The sequence below is a fragment of the Gavia stellata genome, chromosome 10 (assembly GCF_030936135.1).
Source record: "Gavia stellata isolate bGavSte3 chromosome 10, bGavSte3.hap2, whole genome shotgun sequence".
Lineage (NCBI taxonomy): Eukaryota > Metazoa > Chordata > Aves > Gaviiformes > Gaviidae > Gavia > Gavia stellata.
Genome location: NC_082603.1, coordinates 30,798,886 through 30,818,102, shown reverse-complemented (window position 1 = coordinate 30,818,102; position 19,217 = coordinate 30,798,886). Strand labels below are relative to the sequence as shown.

The following is a 19,217-nucleotide window of genomic DNA, read 5'->3' as shown; positions in this document are numbered from 1 at the left end:
ATGGAAGGAGCTTTTTCTTTTTCTTTGAACTGATAGATTTGTCTGTAACAGTAAAGAAAGAATTTTCAAATGAAGATAACTTTGTTCTCCGTTTTAGAAGAACTTTCTTTATTCTTATGCATTTAGTGTATCTAATACTGTTTTAAATATATTTATTTAGTTGCCTTTCTTTGTTTCATAGGTAATATAGACCAAGCGCAATACTGTGATCGTATAAAGGGAATTATTGAACTGCTGGGCAGTAAATTATCTTTAGACGAGCTCACTAAAATTTGGAGAATTCAGGTAAGCAACCAAGACTAGGCAGGTGCTTTTAGACTGTCTTACAAAAGCAGACATTCTAGTAGTGGGATTTTTTTTGGTTTATAATATAGGCATCTCTTTATTGCAAAGTGGATGTGTTGAGATTTTAATGGTATAATTAATGCAAGAGCTTTCTTCTGCTTCTTCCTTTACCATTTAAAATCGAGTGTTCTGGCAATTTCTTGTAACAGCTGTTAAATCTTATGATGAAGTTCAGTTCTTTGCAACAAGTGTTAAGGGGCTGCAAAAATATTTGACTTGGAACAAGAGGTTGTCAGCCTGAAATATGTAATAGAGTGTTTGTCTAGACCAAAGACCGTGCCTAAGGATATTAATTTTCATGGCTGGAGGTATAGATTTGAATGCAGCTCACAGTGTGACTTTAAAGAGAGTGGCCTCAAACTGTATGAATTCCTATTTAACTTCCTGTACATACGTTTAATTGACTGACAAGTCATCTTTTCACATTCACTTTATGTATATTCAACTTATCGCTGCCTAGGAAAGGTGGTTTGACTGCTTAATGCAAATGACATGGAAATTTTGACCAGAAACATAATCTTTCGCTGCAGGAAATGGTTTTCTTCTCTGTCCAAATGTTGAAGTTTTAGACTAAACTCATTGGATGCTGTCAGATCCGCAGTATGTGCAGGCATCGTAGCAAGTCTTGCACGTTTAGTAGAGCTGAAGTACGATTCTAGCTCGCTCACTTTTACTCTTTAATAAAATGCAATACTTCCTCTCCTCTCCTGGCTGTTGTTACCATGGTGCTCCCATCAGTGTGGGAGGAGATTTTGTATTGCTCACTTTTGAGTAAAGCCTTAAAGAGTATTGGGGATGGAGCACCCCACACATGAACTTAACCAAGCGGTAAAAATGGTGATGTTTGTATTGCTAGCACCACACCTTGCAGTGCTATGTGCCACTGCAGCATCTTGAAGCTGCTGGCAGACTAACTTGTTTTTTCCTGCTTTAGAATTAGTTCCAAAGACCTCTCTGCCAGTGAAATGAGGAGCAGAGACTATTATTCTTACCTTGTGTTTGTAACATGTCAAAAGCTGTTATTCTTTCTCATTAGTATGAATAGTAGGATAATAGTTACATGGAGATCCTTCTCTGTCTCATTTGGGATAAAGACCTATCTTCATGTGTGTTCCTTCCTCTTTCAGTCGGGACAATCCTCCACTGTGATTGAAAACATACATACCATTATTGCTGCAGCCGCTGTGAAGTTTAGTTCTGATCAGCTCAATCATTTATTTGTCCTAATCCAAAAGGTAAGTTTTCACATGAATTTACATTCCTTAGGAAGATAATTGATGATATATACTTGTGCATCCAGCCTACCAAAAGGCAAATGCCTTGAATATATCAATATTTTCTATATGAAAAATAAATATAAAATTGGCTATAAAATAACACTTTTAATACTGGGGGGTTTTTGTTGCCCCCAAAAGCCTGATCTACTGGTACTGCTAATTGACATGGATTTTAAGTACATTATATAGGCAGTGCTAAGGTACTTAAAAAGTGAGACTTTGTTATTATATTTAATCTCTTCTAGTTTATATTTGAAAAAGAGTTGGGCAAATTAGTACTGTAATTCTCAGTAACAAAAATAAGGAAATATGCATGGTGGAAACATACTTGTTAGTATTTTGATTTTCCTGCAGTAAAACAATTGTAAATTGTATTTTTGTGTCCACTTGAGACTTAACAGACTGATAGTGCTTGCTGCTGTAATAGTGAACGTTATTTCTTTGCCACGCAGAGCTGGGAGACAGAGAGTGATAGAGTGCGACAGAAGCTGTTGAGCCTGATAGGGCGCATTGGTCGAGAAGCACGGGTGGAGACAACCACTGGAAAGGCATGTGACTGTGAAATAAAATATCTTTTTTTTTTTCTTTATTAAGAGTAGGGTTGCTAGTCTCTGTGCTTCCTAGGTCCTGACTAATCTTGCACTTCCACCTCTAGGTTCTGGAGGTACTTTGGGAGCTGGCTCATCTTCCAACGTTACCGTGTAGTCTTATTCAGCAGGCCTTGGAGGAACATCTGACAATCCTCAGTGATGCCTATGCAGTGAAAGAGGCAATCAAAAGAAGCTACATCATCAAATGCATAGAGGATATTAAGAGGGTTGGTTTATTATTTTATCTTTTCCAAAATGAAATGTTATCTAGCCTTGATGTTGCCCTTTCTTTCAAGATGCACAAATTGTGTGTCCCATCTGTAAGTTCTTACCTTGGGGAGTCCACGAGAGGGGTAGGCTTTGTGTGAGCCAGTTTGTTGACCATGAGACTCATAGTAAGTCTCTTGCCTTTGTTTTAAGCAAATTTTCAGCACAAGGAGTGATCAGTTTATGGGAAACTACCAGGATGGGCCCAAGGTTAGAATTTGCAAATGGAACCACTATAAAGGTATGTCAGTATTTTAACTGTCCCTTTCATGTGAAAGCCTAGATTAGTTTTTCTTTGAGTTAAGCATGTGTTTTGGCATGGCCATTAAGTCTCAAAATGCAAATCAATATTTTAATCATAGTAGTTTTGTATTTTAATAAAATATTTAAACTCTTTTTATCTAACATTAAGAAGCCATTCCCACAGCTGCCTGTGCTAAGATGTTTCCTGGCAGCAGCAGAGATGTGCATGGCTTAAAAGACTGCATATACTCTATCCTGCACTGTTTACATAGCAGGCAGTTTTTCTTGAGGTCTGCAGGAATGCTCCTGTCTTCTTTTTTTCAGTCTGAAGTATACTCATAAATAAAGAAAAAGGCTTGTACTTTTTTCATTCATTTATTTAATGGTAAATTAAGTTTTGTCTGTGTTGCAGCATCTGTAGAGGATTTTAGTTGTTTAGGAAGCATAGTATGTTGCTTCTTGATATTGATCACACTTTTTTGTATGTGTGTTTATGAATACGGATTTCAAACTTTGAGTTCTCAATCTCTGTAAAACTTGCAGTCTTTTCTTTTGGATCTTCTCTTGTCCTTTCCTGCTCTTGCATTCTTTTTAATTACATCCTGGCAAGGGCCTTAACAGAGGTGCTGCAGTGGGGAACACTAAAGGAAAGCTGTCATTGTAGGCTGGGAGGGGATTGGGGTAACCATACAGCAGATGTTTAAAAATACATCATTTTCTTCTTTCCCTTCATTACGGGAAGTGAAGACATAAACTGGGAGGGAATGTAATATTGAGGCAGCATTCTCAAATACATGAGGGAGTCTTCGGTAGAGAGCTCTTCATTATGGGTAGATTACTTTAATCTCTCTAAGTGCGTAGGTGGTATTGGTTGTTGTCAGTATTTAAACCAGACATCACTTCTCTGAACAAGCAACCTCAGTACTGGTTTGTGTGGTCAAACTTTACAGAAAATGAAGCCTCCCAGAAAAGTGATGAGCAGTTCTAACAATGAGGTAGGAGGGTTATTCTTTGTAGGATCTCTTTCAAAATGCAGCTTAAGTATCCTTTGCTTCCTATCAGAGGGCTCCTTGCAGCACCAATCAGAAATTTCTTCTTGTCTCTTAACCCTCAGTAGTATTTCAGGTTCATTCTTCTATTATTCTTGCTTTAGCAATAAGTAACACCATTTGACTGGATTTGCCCTTTTATGCCCTAACAGGCCTGCTTCATCTCCCATAATTGAGGAAGGTGGTGGTTGTCATCTCTCCTTGGTGCAACTGAGTTCTTTTTGTCTATTTAATTTGCATGTTCTCTAGCAAGGAGGTGGTACTTCGGGCTTAATAATAAGGATAGCAAAATGGCATACGTGTGTGTCAAAGGACTTCTTGTAGAAAGTGAAGAAGGACACCTTGAATGTGTTTGGAGAGGGACCAGGAGCAAGTAACTGAAGCCTTCAGAGCTAGTAGCTGTTGTTTTGAAACAGCAGCATTAATAGAAATTGTTAGGCTTCTAGGAGTCTAAGAGGAAAGTTAATCTGTTGTTGAGCATGTACACGTGTGTAATTGTTTTCCCTTTCCTACTACTAGTCATCCCAGCACAATAATCCTCAATTTGTGTGGGTGGTGCCAGCATTACGTCAGCTCCATGAAATCACACGTTCATTTATTAAGCAAACTTACCAAAAACAAGACAAGGTAAGAATATATGCTGAGATGATTTTTGAAGCTCTTATTACGTCTGTGTGGCTCTGCTTCTGTAGAACATGGAAGTCTGAACTTAGAAGTGAGGGGGGGGAAAAGAAAAAACAAACTAAAAAACCACTTTGTCAAGTACAATTTAGTGATGTAGCATAAACAAACTGTTCAAGTAGAGATGCTGTGTTGTATGCCATCCATTTGTATGTGTGTATATATATATAAGTATAAATCTGTGTGCTGTGTCAGGACTAATTTATTTTATTCTCAGCTTTTTGTTGAATAATTAACAGGCATGTCTCAGTTAAGAAATGAACAATGGCTAATGTTTAGACCAGCTGCTTTGTAATTGAATTGACATTGACTCTTGGAAAATAGACTAAAATACCAGCAAGCCACATATGTTACACAGGGGCTGAGTGGAGGTGTGAGACTTTGTTCACAATCTGCAGCATGTGTGTTTCAGCACATGCTGAAAACACTAACTTCAGGGGGCTTTGGATGCTTGGAAGGGATACAGCTGACTCTGGTGAGGGGGGGAACATTACTCCTTCTGATAAGAAACACATGTCTGTAGAAGAGTGCCTGTTTATGTATTTTCTCAAAAACCTCTTCTCTCTTTTTTTTTTTTTTTTTTTTTTTTTTTTTCCCCCAAGAGCATTATTCAAGATTTAAAGAAAAACTTTGAAATAGTGAAGTTGGTGACAGGAAGCTTGATATCATGCCACCGTTTGGCTGCATCTGTGGCAGGCCCAGGAGGGCTTGTTGGAGCAACATTAGTGGATGGCCGATACACTTACCGGGAGGTACTGAACCCTGAATTTCCTACTACCTTAGGTTTTTGAAAACATGATGTGGTGTATCACTAACCAAGTTGCGTCAGATTAGGTGATGTTTCATTTTTGGAATTCACTCGTATGTCTGTTCTCTCTGGTGAATAATTACACTATTACCTATTAGGGCTTGTTGTAGCCTTGTTATTATGCCTTATGAGGAGCGGTTGAGAGCGCTGGGGTTGTTTAGCCTGGAGAAGAGGAGGTTCAGGGGAGACCTTATCGACAACTACCTTGAAAAGGGGTTGTAGAGGGGTGGGTGCTGGTCTCTTCTCCCAAGTGACAAGCAATAGGACAAGAGGAAATTGCCACAAGTTGCATCAGGGGAAGTTTAGATTGGGTATTAGGAAAAATTTCTTCACTGACAGGGTTGTCAAACACTGGAACAGGCTGCCCAGGGAGGTGGTTGAGTCACCATCCCTGGAGGTATTTAAAAGACGTGTGGATGAGGCGCTTAGGGACATGGTTTAGTGGTGGACTTAGCAGGGTTAGGTTAATAGTTGGACTTGGATGATCTTAAAGGTCTTTTCCAACCTCAATGATGCTATGATTATATTATAGAGTAAGGATGGGTAAACATCACAATCTACAAGTTTCTTAGCAAAGTCTTGAACTGGTTGGGAGCTAGATCTCCGCACCCCAGGACCTCCTGTCTCCAAGCTTGTGCAGATTCCACCTTCTCCACCAGCTTCAGTTCAACTACCCCTGTAGAGACTATACAGTTGAATTTGGTGTGAAGCTCTTGAAACCTGAAACAGATTTGCTAGTTAGGACATGGAAGTCACACACACAGAGATAGCTTGTAACAGTTTGTTGCTAAGGTTTTAATAATTATTTTTTCCACGCTAGTTGTGACTTAGTAACTAGTGTCAAATAATATCCGTATAGGGAAAGTAATACTAAATCCAAGGGGACTTCAATGTTCCTTCTTAGAAAGGTAATCAAAAAGAATTGTGTAAAATAGAAATACATCTCACTGCAGAAACAATTTCTGTTTTCTAGGCTTTACAAAGTGTACTGTTATTTGACAACTAAAGTTTGCAAAAAGTAAAAAGAATGTTCAGAGTTCTTGTTTCAGAAAGAAATGTCTTAATCTTGAGTGTTTGTTTCCTCTTTCTCAGTATTTGGAGGCACATCTAAAATTTTTGGCATTTTTTCTGCAAGAAGCCACCCTTTATTTGGGCTGGAATCGTGCCAGGGAGATCTGGGAATGCCTTGTAACTGGCCAGGATGTTTGTGAGTTAGATCGAGAGGTAAGAAAAACTTGAAAAGTTAGTGTCTGTGGTTGCAGAGTGAATCTTAATGGATGATGAATAGTACGTGTATTTGTTGAGACATGTGAAACATAAGTAGCAAACACAAACTAATCATGCATTTATATGCTTTGTGTAGGTAATGGAGCCACTGTTATGTGTTCACTTACAACTAGAATGCTCTTTTAACATTAAATTTGACTGCAGGAGATTAGTTGCAGGTTTATGAATGCTGGTTTGAAAAGGGATACGTTCAAGTTTGCGGAGTCATGAAAGAGACATTCAGCATTACTTGGGTGAAAGATGGCTATGAAGATGAAGTACCCTAATGCTGCAATACAGCCTGTGTAATATGTGAGGTTACTAGGAGATCAGATTTTGAACCTCTTGCTGTAGATAAAACTTCTGTAAGATGAGTTACTGTAGTATCTGACATAGTTTGCCAATGCTGTATAAAACTAAAATATTTGCCATGACAATGGGGTAAAAATACATCTGCCTTTCATTCACAGATGTGCTTTGAGTGGTTTACAAAAGGACAGCATGATCTAGAGAGTGATGTACAGCAACAGCTCTTCAAAGAGAAAATTCTTAAACTGGAGTCATATGAAATTACTATGAATGGTAAGAAAATGGCTTTGGTTAACAGATTTGTTTTTGAAATATGTACCAGAAATTTGCTTCCTAAGCCTTCAAATTAAATATCCAAACAGTTCTGTAAATTAAAATAATAAAGGGGTCTTTTTCTATCATTTTGAGCTCTAATAGTTGTAGAGGGAAATAGTCATCTCCTGTATGTGATATCTTCATTTTTTCAAAAAAGCATAGAAACTTAACCTGACCTGAATAAAAAGCTTGCACCTTTTTTCACTTTCAGGTTTTAGTTTATTTAAGACTTTCTTTGAAAATGTGAACCTGTGTGACCATCGACTGAAGAGGCAAGGAACTCAGTTGGTGAGTGTTCTGGCAACTTCGTTCTTGTGTGATGCCTGTGGTATCTTGGGGATGGGAGGACGTGAGACAAGGATTCTTTAGGAGCTGTTTGACGTGGTCACATTTGTATTAATACACAGATCGTCCTTCTAGCATTAACATTGTTAAATTCTGAAGCTAAAACTCCAGAATTATGACAGTTAAAATTCAGCAATTGGTAGCTGGAAGCTGGTACGTAGCTTCTAAAACTCTGCAGAAGGAATGAGTGGACTACTTTTAGTTAAATAATCATTAATTCTAGTGTGTGTTTTCTGCTTCTCCCTAGCAGAGGAATATTCCTTTTTTTAATTTTATTTTTCTTTTTTACAAGAGGTTTAGGCTTATATTCAAATTCTAACGTATAATAATTTTTAACTCTATGATCCTTCAATGTTTTTGTCAAATTAATGGTTATACGTTAAGTAGTTTTCCACAGGCATTTTAGATCTTTATCGCAGAGAGTTAACTTACTTCAAATGCATATTTTTTTGCCAAGTATCATAGTAGGTTTTGTGATGGTTTATTATGTGGTTAGTTACCATGTTGACCTTTGTGAAACAGATTCCATTCCAGACTAAATTTCTCCGTGCTTTTGAAGTTTTTAATTTTTCAGTTGGCTTGACTGAGAGTGTTCTTTGGAACTTGCTTATCCACCTGTAAACAAATTATTTTTTTCTAGTATAAATATACAAATCCACAGCTATTGATGTCACTTTGCACTGTGCCAAAGCTTGGCAGCGTGTCGGAAAAGAAAATTTTTAGGATTCAGTCAAAAGATGCTTTTCCAGCAGATGGAAGACTGTTTTGTTCCTGTGGTTCAACTTACTATTGTGTAAGAAATCCAGTCATGTTTTACTGTTGTTCTTTCTTGCGTAGAGTGTAGAAAAACTGGAATTAATAGGAATGGATTTCATTTGGAAGATTGCAATGGAATCACCTGATGAAGAAATTGCCAATGAGGCTATTCAATTGATAATAAATTACAGCTATATTAATCTAACTCCTAGATTGAAAAAGGTAGGTATATATTTGTACATGAAAGTGCTTTGAGATTGATAGAGCCTTGATAATCTGCATCTTAAAATGTGTAATTTGTTGGGCTCTGTCAGTTTATGAGTAATTCCCATGATTTTGGTTTAAGTTCTAATTCATTTGTACATTTTATCTTTAGGATTCAGTATCACTGCACAAGAAATTCATTGCAGATTGCTACACACGATTAGAGGTAAAGGACAAATTTTAATTGTTCTTGTGCCTACATCCTTTTTCAGTTCTGTATCTTAGAATTATTGTAGTCAATTATTCTAATTCTGTTTAAAGAAAAAAAAAATTTCCACAAATATTTCTTGTCCTCTTAGCTCTCCAGGACATACTAATTGTCCATGTAAACCAGTACTTGTACTCTGCTTTGTATTCTAGGCAGCCAGCTCTGCACTCGGTGGTCCAACGTTAACACATGCTGTAACAAGAGCTACAAAAATGCTTACAGCAACTGCTATGCCTACGGTAGCAACATCAGTTCAGTCTCCTTACAGGTAGGCCTGCCTTTAAAAGAATAAATATAACAGTAGACATTTGCTCCCAGCTGCTTCCCACATGATTTTGAGTGCTGAGTAAAATTCTCAGTATTGGTAGTTGTATATTCTGGTGGTTTCTCAATTGAATATTCCAATTACAATGCAATTTGAGTTCTAAAGAGACTTAGAAAAACCTGTAGGTTAAAAAAAAAAAAAAAACACCAAACCCAACACCCCCCCTCCAACTCCCCAAAAACCAAAACCAACCAACCAAAAAAAAACCACAAAAAACCCCACAGACTATTACCAGCCTGTTAGTCATGTAGTATTTCTGGGGCAGTGAGGTTTGGTTTGGGTTGTTTTTTTTTTTTTTTTAATTGGGAGAGAAAAGGATGGTTTTTCATCCTCTAGCTTAACTTACACATACCTAGATGTGTGTAGCTTAAATATGAGTGCAGGGTGGGACCTTTAGAAACATGAAGCTTCTTCTGAAGACAGTTACATCTCAAGCAGTATAATGCAAGTTTCTTGGCCTGTTTTCCTAGCTAATTTCAACTGAATTAACTCCAAGTTTAAGGAGTTATATTTGAAAACAGCTAAGTCGTGGTAGTTACCCATGGGCATTGAAAATTAATCTCTGAGACGAGTTACTTTTGTTTACAATGTTTATCTCTAGGTCAACTAAACTTGTAATAATTGAGAGACTGCTGCTGTTGGCAGAGCGTTATGTGATAACAATAGAGGTAAGAGGTGTAATTTCTTACTAGGCAAGGCTAAGAACACAGCTTCCAATATTACTAAAAATAATAAGTTATTTAAACCTATGCAACTCTAATACCTTTGTTACGTACCATCATAGAAACGTCTTTGTTTTCAAGGGTTATTTACTGTTATCCTTCTCTTCCTGTAGGACCTTTACTCTGTTCCCCGAACTATTCTACCTCATGGTGCCTCTTTCCATGGACATCTTTTAACACTTAATGTTACATACGAGTCTACCAAAGATACCTTCACCATAGAGGTATGTGTGCACAGGTTATGTGTGTCATGCGGTGTTGATGATGTAGCTACTCTTGGGTTTTTTGATGCCTGGTATGAACAGAGTAAGCTGGTTTTAAGGACTCCAGTCAACTTGAAAACTCTATTTGAAAATGTTAAAAGTGTGTATAAGGCTACTGTAATGGAAGTGTTTGTAGACTAAATGTATTTTGATCATCATTCTGGGGTGGGAAAAAGAAGTTGTTTGCTTACTGTCAGTGATGGAGCATTTCTACTGCTGCCCTACCCTGTCAGTCTCTTTTGTGGACAGTACCTTTACCACCTGATGCAGAAGAGCAGGAAGACTTTAATGGAAGATTTCTCTTTTCTTCTCTTGGAATTTACTGCTTGAGCAGACTTACTGAACCAGTGTTGTTTAATTTTACAGGCTCATAGCAATGAAACTGTAGGGAGTGTCAGGTGGAAGATAGCAAAGATGTTGAATTCACCTGTGGATAATATACAGATATTTGCCAATGACAGCCTGGTATGTTAACTACAAAGAATTCTCACTCTTTATGAAATTGAGTCCCTTTTCCAGAACTAAGTGATAAATATTTTCTTGCAGCTAACTGTAAACAAAGATCAGAAACTACTCCACCAGCTGGGCTTCTCGGATGAACAAGTCCTTACAGTAAAAACATCAGGAAGTGGGACTCCATCAGGGAGCTCTGCAGATTCCTCAACCAGTTCCAGCAACAGTGGCAATGTATTTGGTTCGTCCTATGCAATGGAACAGGTACAGCGTAACAGCCTGAAATCTTCCCTCGGATATTTCCTGGAGGGAGATAGTTGGGGGGAGACATAGTTGGGGTGGAAGAGGTACAGTAAGATGAGACAGCAGCGGTTGACATCAGCTTGAGAATCCAGTCTTTAGTAGTCTGGTTTTGCTTCCAAACTGCAATTGAAACAAAGCATTTAAATACACAATTGCCTTATGCATGCAGACTGGACTTTATAAATCTGTATTCTGTCACCTATTGTAGCCTGCTTGGTGTTTATTAATCTCTACAGGCTCTTTTAAACAATTAAGATCCATATGATTTAATTTTGAGATTGTATATTTGTCGGGTGGAGGGACAGATTTCCAGATTTCCACTATTAATAAAGCTGCAATATGAAGATAAACTAAGAAGCATCAACTAGTGTGTTCAGACCACTAGTGGTCTGCTTTGTATGTCAACCGTAACTAACAGTTGACTTCAAAACTTGATTGTTAAAAGAGAGATGGGGTAATGTAAAAATTCAGATGTTGTCTCAGTCTAGAAAGTAGCTGGGATTTCTATGGGCCAGGTTGGCATCTGGGTCAGTTGCTTCAGTGAAGAGCTCTCTTAAATTACTTGCAACAGAGAGGGGAGAAAAAGACCTTTGTATTTCTGCTTAATTCTCAGGAGAAATCCCTCCCTGGAGTAGTTATGGCTCTCGTGTGTAATGTGTTTGATATGCTTTACCAGCTTGCCAATCTAGAGGAGCCAAGGTAAGCAAACTAAATGGTTATTAAATATTGAAGAAATGCTCACGCTGCAAGATTTGAATAGCTACCTATTTCGCAATGTGTAGGCATCTACCAGGCCACAATGTGGTTGAGGCCTATTTTGCGCAAGTAACTTCTGATAACTTTTCAGGATAACGCTGCGAGTGAGGAAACTTCTGCTCTTGATTCCCACTGACCCAGCTATTCAGGAGGCTCTTGATCAGCTTGATTCCCTGGGAAGGAAGGTATGGATTAAACAATAACTAATGTTGGTGAGCTTAACAAAAAGGATTTTACTACCAGGTTTCTTAAATTCCCTGTCAGATTATAATCTGTGGAGGGTTTGAAACTCTACTGCAAAATAATGCTCATGTTAAAGATTATTGACCTATTTCCAAGCAACTGGAGACAAGAGGGTTATTACAAGTATTATAGGACATGTATTGCCAATTACAACAAAGTGCAGTAGTCTCAAAATATTTCTTCTGTGTCTTTTTCCTCTTAGAAAACACTGCTCTCGGAATCAAGTTCTCAGTCTTCAAAATCACCGTCCTTGTCTTCAAAACACCAACATCAGCCTAGTGCTAGTTCAATACTAGAAAGTCTTTTCAGATCTTTTGCTCCAGGCATGTCCACCTTCAGAGTGCTCTACAATTTAGAGGTAAGAAAACAAATTTACTACTTTCTACTTGTGTTTCTGAGCACTAAGGTTTAAGTAGTTCTAAGTTTCTTGTGCAGGAGTCCACCATGACAGGGTTATTATGCAAAATGCAAATGCCATGTCATAGTCTGCTTTTATGCGTGTGATAAATTCTACACAGAATGAAAGGGGTAAAAAGTTCCCCTTTAGAGACTTTACTGTGAAGCCAGACCCCTCTTTTTGTGATTTGCAAGGTGAAAGGAGTATTCTGAAGTAAGTGGAGAGGAGCAAAGAAACATCAAAGTCCTTACTGTTTAGGTAAAATTCCTGTCTGAATCTCCAGAAACTCTGGGTATGTGATTTTTAGTATATATATTTAAAAAAAAAAAGTTGGCTCTTTTAAAAATTAATGGGAACTGTTGTTTAGTTTGATTGGTTTTGCTCGATTCAATTTGAAAGAAAAAGAATGCTAACTTCCCTTCTATGTAAGTCTACCATATTCTCTCTGTAGAGGCTAAGGAGGAATATTTTTGAGATGCATTCATACTGTGAAGAATTTTCACTATGCAAATGTGCAGGGCTTTTACCCAGAAGGTTCCGGCCTGTTTTAGCTATGCATGTAAAGTGAGTGGAATTAATACAATTTTTTTTACCCCTAGGTATTCTCCTGAGTAAGTTCTTTAGCCCAAAACACTGCACTGAAGCCTGTTAAAAGGTTCTTTCCGAGTGTTCAGTGCATGGATTTTAAAGAGCATAAGAGAGTGCAGCTGGTGTCATTGTTAGCACACTGTAATCTGCACACTCTAGGAAACTGGACAGTTCCTAGTTCTACTCACAGGTCCCATTGTTTATAATGACTTATTACAAATATGGTTTGAACAACTTGAAGTTGGAGGACTGGTTGCCAGCAGCTTCAAAAACAGTGGACAAAGTTATCCTTTTTCATTCCCAGTGATTTCTGTAGGAAAGATTACTGTAGGAATTTTCTTGTAGTTGCTTTCCTTTGGATTTCTGCAGTCTAACATTAGCTCTTCGTCTTCCTACACTGTCAGCACACTGCAGCGTTAGGATTCCCCCCCTTTTCTGTACAGCTGGAATGAAAGATATTTGATGGTGTCTTTGAAACGCATTGACAAGTTCTACAACTGAAAGCAAATGGTTTAGCATATTACAGCAAGGGTATCTTATTTAACTGGCAGGTTATATTACAGTATGACAAGATAGTTATCTGCTGCTTCTATGCCAGAGAAAATAATAAAAGTAAGTAATAAATTGCCTACTTTTCTAGAAAGGCATGAGAAGTAGTAAATTGGATTAGATGTGTAGATTATATGAGTGGTCTTGTTCCTCAAGTCCAGTCAAGCCAATTGGAAGATGGTTTCTGTCAGGAAAAGGATGATGTGCTTTTTTATCCCCTCAATTGGTGATCTGTTGAAAATATGGGAACCAGTCTGAACTGCTTTCTGAACAAATGTGCACAGGAAATTTGCAAAGCATATTAAAGGTATGAAGATTAAATGTTGCAGATGTTCAGGGTTATATCATGCAGTGTTGTGGTAAGATTTCATGCCTGGAACACTGTAAACCATTCTTCTGACCTGTGAACCGGGAAAAGATGTGTTTTGTTTTCCCACATGCAGCATTGTTAGCTCTACATGCCAAAGACTTTTCAAGAAAGTGAATAACTTCTGGGGATTTTCTGGGGTTTTGGGAGGGGCTGGGGTTTTTTTGTTTGTTTGGGTGTTGTTTTGTTTTTTCTTTATGTAAAACGAAGTGAAACTGGTTACAAATGTACATGAGATCTGACCCACAGAGACCACAGATTTCCTTATGGCCATGTTTCTGAGCGTAATTGCATTCTGTGAAGTTTAGTGCCAACTTAAAACAGGAGGGATGATACAGTGGTGATGTTCATAAGGCCTGTAGAATTACCTGGACCATCTTTTACAAAAAAAAACCCAAACCAATAATAGCAATACAGTTATGTTTCAGAAGGCATGAATCAATAAGTAAGCCATGTGTAGGGTGTTTTATGGCATACTGTCAACTGAAAATCTAGAAAGGAGAAGGATTTGGGCTCTTAAGGAGCACCAGCTGAGCCTGAAGACAACATTTCATGTGCTAGAGTATGTACTTTATCTTTTCCCTTAACAAGTAAACTGCAATGAGAAAAAATGCCCTTTGATACAGAATAAATATCTAATAGCCGTAGTTGTCCTGAATATTTTTAATGTGATTTCTCTTTACTGACTACAGCTTCGCATAAGTGTATTGTTAATTGCTTCCTTTGTAGAGGATTTTTTTCTGTTATACTTTTAACCTTCAGAAGATAAAGAATAATAAGGCGGGGGTGGTGTATGCATGCTTATTTATTAATTTATTTTAGGTACTGAGCTCCAAGCTGATGCCAACTGCAGATGATGAAATGGCAAGAAACTGTGCCAAGTCTTTCTGTGAAAACTTCCTCAGAGCAGGAGGTTTGAGGTTAGATTTCAAAATCTTGACTCAATTTATAACACTTCATTTAGTTAGCAGTTCTGCGTGGTTTCTGATTTCCACACTGTAGCACACTAGTACACCTGTCAGCTTCTTTTTCAGAGAAAAAAAATCCACCCAAAGCTGTTTTTTCATTACCCAGTGTCTGAAAAGCTACTGTAGCTACCATAGTAATCTAACAGAGTGCATGTTGTTAAGCCCCAAAATAAAGTTAGGCACAGATAAGCTTGTGAAGTGTAGCTTTTACTAAGGTAGTTGATATTTGGATAGTTAGCATTTAAGTGTTTCAGTTCAAATTTGCTAGTGTGTACATTACACTGTCCTGCATAGATACCAGTGGACATTTTAACCAGTCAAAGCATAGATCATGCAGTGGGAACCAAATTAAATTTTACAGTCTCCAAAATTCAGACCCTTCAGATAAGATCTGACGCACAGTGTGAGTGGTTTGGAGGACCTGGCAATACTGCTTGTGCTTGTGTCAGATTTATCAAGTATGTGTTGCTTTTAGTAATTCTGTCCACCCTCCCCACTCCATACATCCTGAAGCATTTTCCAGCAGGAACAGAAAGCTTCCATCTATAGATGTAAGAGGGGAAAAGGGGGGGTGTTAGTCTCCAAAGATGCCAGTTTGGCAGGTTTAACTGGCACTCAGCTGACTGAATAGGAGGAGGGAAGGATAGAGATAAATTAATTGCAGCTCTCTCCTAATATAAAACGTTTTCAAACAGAGTTTGTCTTATTGATTTGTTTTTAAGTTTGGTGGTGAATGTGATGCAGAGAGATTCCATCCCATCAGAAGTAGACTATGAAACAAGACAGGGAGTCTATTCCATCTGCCTGCAACTTGCAAGGTATGTAATTGCCTTTCGTTAGAGAAAGTGCTGCTTTCTTGGCTTTTAGAGTGCGGCTTGTAATATTTAAGATTAATTGGTACTTTGAGTTCTGTTTCATTCACTTGCTGTGAACATTCAAAAGTACACCTGACATTTTTGCTCTGTGAATTTAGGTTCTTGCTTGTTGGCCAGACAATGCCTACCTTGCTGGATGAGGATTTCATTAAAGATGGGGTAGAAGCATTGTCCTCACGCCCCTTCCGTAATGTCAGCCGACAAGCAAGTAGGCAGATGTCCATTTGTGGAACGCCTGAGAAGTCATCCTACCGACAGCTCTCTGTGTCTGATAGATCCTCCATTAGGGTAGAAGAAATCATACCAGCCGCAAGAGTTGCCATACAAGTAAGGAAGTTTGTGATGATTTATGCTGATGTAGCAGTGTTGCCTCCACTGACAGCTGTATAACTCCTGGATTTTAGTCAAAAGTCTACCTTTTATTAAAGTTCTTGCCCAGGCTCTATTTAAAAGCCTCTGAAAATCCTGACCATCAGTCTCTTTTCTTGATCTGAATTTTAACATAGTCTCAGCAATTATTTTGGCAGTACAAAGGGAAGCAGTACCCCAAAAGTGCTTACCAGAAATAGATCTGCACAGATATCTTACTTGTGATTTATTTTCAGTCACACTTAACTCTAAGATCTTATTGTTGTTAATTTTCTGTGACTAGAAAAGAGAAGGTTCCTGCTTGAACTTGTGGCTTATAGTCCATGTTCCTTTGAATTAGAAATTTTGGACAAGTTTTTTGTTTCAAATAGCTCATTAAAAATTAAATTTACTTGATGGTACCCTGGGGAAAAAGGGAATTTTTATTTTCAGTACTTGTAAGAAAATTTTGTTTTCCCCTTTTAATAGGCATGTCAGTGTAAATAACCTGCAACTGTCTATTTACTAAAACAATCTAATCTGACAAGAACTCAACCCATTTGAAAGTTGAGTCCAGTTGAAAGAAACTTCATAGTTAATGTAACGAGTATACTATGTTAGGTTCTTGGGCAGTGCTTCACAAATGGATCGATATGATTGAAATCAGCATGCCTAACTCCAGGTGGGTGAAAAGGGTATCTACCCTAGTTAGAGAATTTAAAAACTACTTCCTATTAAGGGAGCAATACTAATCTCTCCTTGGGAACAAAAAGACTCTTGTATCCTTAAGCCTGCTTAGAGAAGAGAGAGGAAACCAAATCCAAATGCCAATTTGACGTGATCCAGAAGATACATTCCTCTTGTCCTTACGATTAACAAAGGCTGTTGAATAGCACAGAAGTAACTGCTGTTTCTTCTTCCTTCAGACTATGGAGGTGAATGATTTCACTTCCACAGTGGCTTGCTTCATGCGACTCTCTTGGGCTGCTGCTGCAGGACGACTGGACCTCGTGGGAAGTAGTCAGCCAATAAAAGAGACCAACACTTTATTTCCTGCTGGGATTCGAAACAGACTTAGCAGCTCAGGTAGGTTAACTGTGTCTCTAAATCAATCTAAAGAAAGCGTTTGGTTTATTCTTAATTGAACACTTTCCAAGCCTGAAGCTGAATTCATTGGAGTTGGACCTGATGATCCTTTTGGGTCCCTTCCAACTCAGGATATTATATGATTGAATTACACAAATCTGAGAAAGATGCTGTGCGTTCATGTGGTATTTGGAGACATGGCATTTGGAGAAGTTTTTTAAATTGCAGAAAACTGACCAGAAGCTCAAAAACATCTGAAAAATGTAATGTATTACACTTGTTCATTTCTTAATGCAGGAAGTAATTGCAGTTCAGGAAGCGAAGGAGAGCCAACTGCGCTGCACGCTGGTATCTGTGTGAGACAGCAGTCCGTGTCCACCAAAGATGCTCTGATTGCTGGAGAAGCCTTGTCTCTCTTAGTAACCTGCCTTCAGCTACGCAGTCAGCAACTAGGTATGAAATAGAATTGGATTACTCACTATTTGGAATATAAGGAAGGTGGGAGAAGGCTTTTGGAGACGGACAAGTACGAAAAAATCATGAAAAACTTCTGGCTTTGTAAGCTGTGACAGCTCAAGTTAAAACACAAAATTTCATTAAAAAATACAGGGCTTTTTTTCCAGGACTGAAGAACAGGTGGTATGAAACATGGCATGTAGTACTGTGCCTTAGTGAAATGTTTTGGGAAAGCTGACTTACTGCCAGTATGTAAATATTTGCACTGTCTTTGAAGTATGTAATTCTGTAAGTGCTGCTGTTTGCATAGCTAGTGTTTAGTACTTGAACCTTTGTGTACAGAAAGTGTAAACACTGGTGGTAGTGGAAGGCAAAGGGAAAATGCTGTTATAACGTGGTGCCAGTTTCTGGTGAGGGAAGGAGATGGGGAAATATGCAAATAGCTGTTACTGCTTTTCAGTGTTCACAGGGGGATGTCCTCTAGGTCCTATGGGATTTTAATGCAAGACTGTAACTGACTTATTTTAAATTATTATTTTAAAAAAGATAGCCTGGTACTCTTCTGTTTTAGGATCTTTTTACAATTTGCCTTGTGTTGCTGATTTCATCATTGACATACTGCTTGGATCACCAAGTGCTGAGGTGAGGGTCTTTCTCTGAAAACTTCTTGAATGTTATACTTCTGAAATTTGTACGCTTTGATCATTTAATATGGTCTGAAGATAAAATTGTTCATTACAAATATTCACACAGTTTTTTGTATTTGAATGAATATCCTTTGTATAATTGTTAGTAATTCCAGTATCTAGTTATGTGTTGATAGAAAATGCTGAAGTATTATATTCTTTAGGCTTGTTTAACCAATGAGGTGCACAGGACTGTGCTGTGGCTAGTCTAAAGAAAATACTCTTATTTTGGTGAGACATATTCTGTAAAACTAGTACTTTAGGGAAAGTTCCAAGTAACTTTCATCTCAAAAGATTTGGATAAGATTTAATGGACTCTTCTGAACTTTTGAAAAATTCTTCCAAATGTCAGAACCCTCCTAAAATTCATTTTTTCTTATTTAAGGTTATTCTGGATATTCTAAAATCTAGAGATTTTCAAGTCACGCTTACTTAATTTCATTCCCTCTCATGTATTTTGCATGAAGTCATTGCATCTTTTCCCCCTTATCTGAATTTATAATCTATGTTTAATAAAGCATTAGAGCTTTTAGCTCAGGGATGAAAGTGGATTGCTAAATCCCTATAAACAGAGAAACCCTGGCTGGCAGGTGCGGAGCTCATAGTCTGGTTTACACAAGCTTTTCAATGTCTGTTTTTTCTGTTAGATTTCTAACAAAACAAGTGTATTTTTTTTGTAACCTTTGAGCAACTGCTAGTGTTTGACAATGGCACTGTTTCAGATTCGTCGTGTTGCCTGTGACCAGTTGTACACCCTTAGTCAGACAGACACATCAGCTCACCCAGATGTACAAAAGCCAAACCAGTTTCTCCTGAGTGTTGTTCTTGGTGCCCAGCTGCCTCTTTGGTCACCAACCAGCATCATGAGAGGAATCAACCAGAGGTAAGTCAGATTCATGTTTATTGAGGAAGCAAATCTATCACATTTTTAAGAGTAGTGCTGTGGAAACTCTGAGGCAGAAGGGATTAGGACTCTGCAAGTCTGCCGACATGACTTCACCCGATTTCTTGTTGCTTATGTTACCCATTACACCTGTAAAGACTGTAGGTGTCAGTCCTGTCAACTTGTCCTTGAACTGGCCAAAGGTGGTTGAATTTAACAGTAACTT

General features: G+C 38.1%; 1 protein-coding gene across 2 annotated transcripts in view; it reads left to right on the top strand.

Annotated features, from left to right (window-relative positions):
* USP24 (ubiquitin specific peptidase 24) overlaps positions 1-19,217 on the top strand; it is a 65,970-nt gene that overhangs the window by 23,046 nt on the left and 23,707 nt on the right. Inside the window, exons 12-38 of one of the 2 annotated variants that reach the window (XM_059822294.1) lie at positions 182-285; positions 1,473-1,580; positions 2,075-2,170; positions 2,278-2,439; positions 3,673-3,717; positions 4,291-4,398; positions 5,055-5,204; positions 6,353-6,484; positions 6,997-7,108; positions 7,362-7,438; positions 8,333-8,473; positions 8,628-8,681; positions 8,876-8,991; positions 9,650-9,716; positions 9,884-9,994; positions 10,400-10,498; positions 10,580-10,750; positions 11,403-11,488; positions 11,637-11,730; positions 11,991-12,146; positions 14,512-14,609; positions 15,380-15,475; positions 15,631-15,859; positions 16,807-16,966; positions 17,264-17,419; positions 17,994-18,064; positions 18,831-18,991. In XM_059822294.1, coding sequence (XP_059678277.1) covers positions 182-285; positions 1,473-1,580; positions 2,075-2,170; positions 2,278-2,439; positions 3,673-3,717; positions 4,291-4,398; positions 5,055-5,204; positions 6,353-6,484; positions 6,997-7,108; positions 7,362-7,438; positions 8,333-8,473; positions 8,628-8,681; positions 8,876-8,991; positions 9,650-9,716; positions 9,884-9,994; positions 10,400-10,498; positions 10,580-10,750; positions 11,403-11,488; positions 11,637-11,730; positions 11,991-12,146; positions 14,512-14,609; positions 15,380-15,475; positions 15,631-15,859; positions 16,807-16,966; positions 17,264-17,419; positions 17,994-18,064; positions 18,831-18,991 — 3,160 coding nt within the window. The remainder of the gene's footprint in view (positions 1-181; positions 286-1,472; positions 1,581-2,074; positions 2,171-2,277; positions 2,440-3,672; positions 3,718-4,290; positions 4,399-5,054; positions 5,205-6,352; positions 6,485-6,996; positions 7,109-7,361; positions 7,439-8,332; positions 8,474-8,627; positions 8,682-8,875; positions 8,992-9,649; positions 9,717-9,883; positions 9,995-10,399; positions 10,499-10,579; positions 10,751-11,402; positions 11,489-11,636; positions 11,731-11,990; positions 12,147-14,511; positions 14,610-15,379; positions 15,476-15,630; positions 15,860-16,806; positions 16,967-17,263; positions 17,420-17,993; positions 18,065-18,830; positions 18,992-19,217) is intronic. The other variant, XM_059822295.1, reaches the window with a different exon arrangement.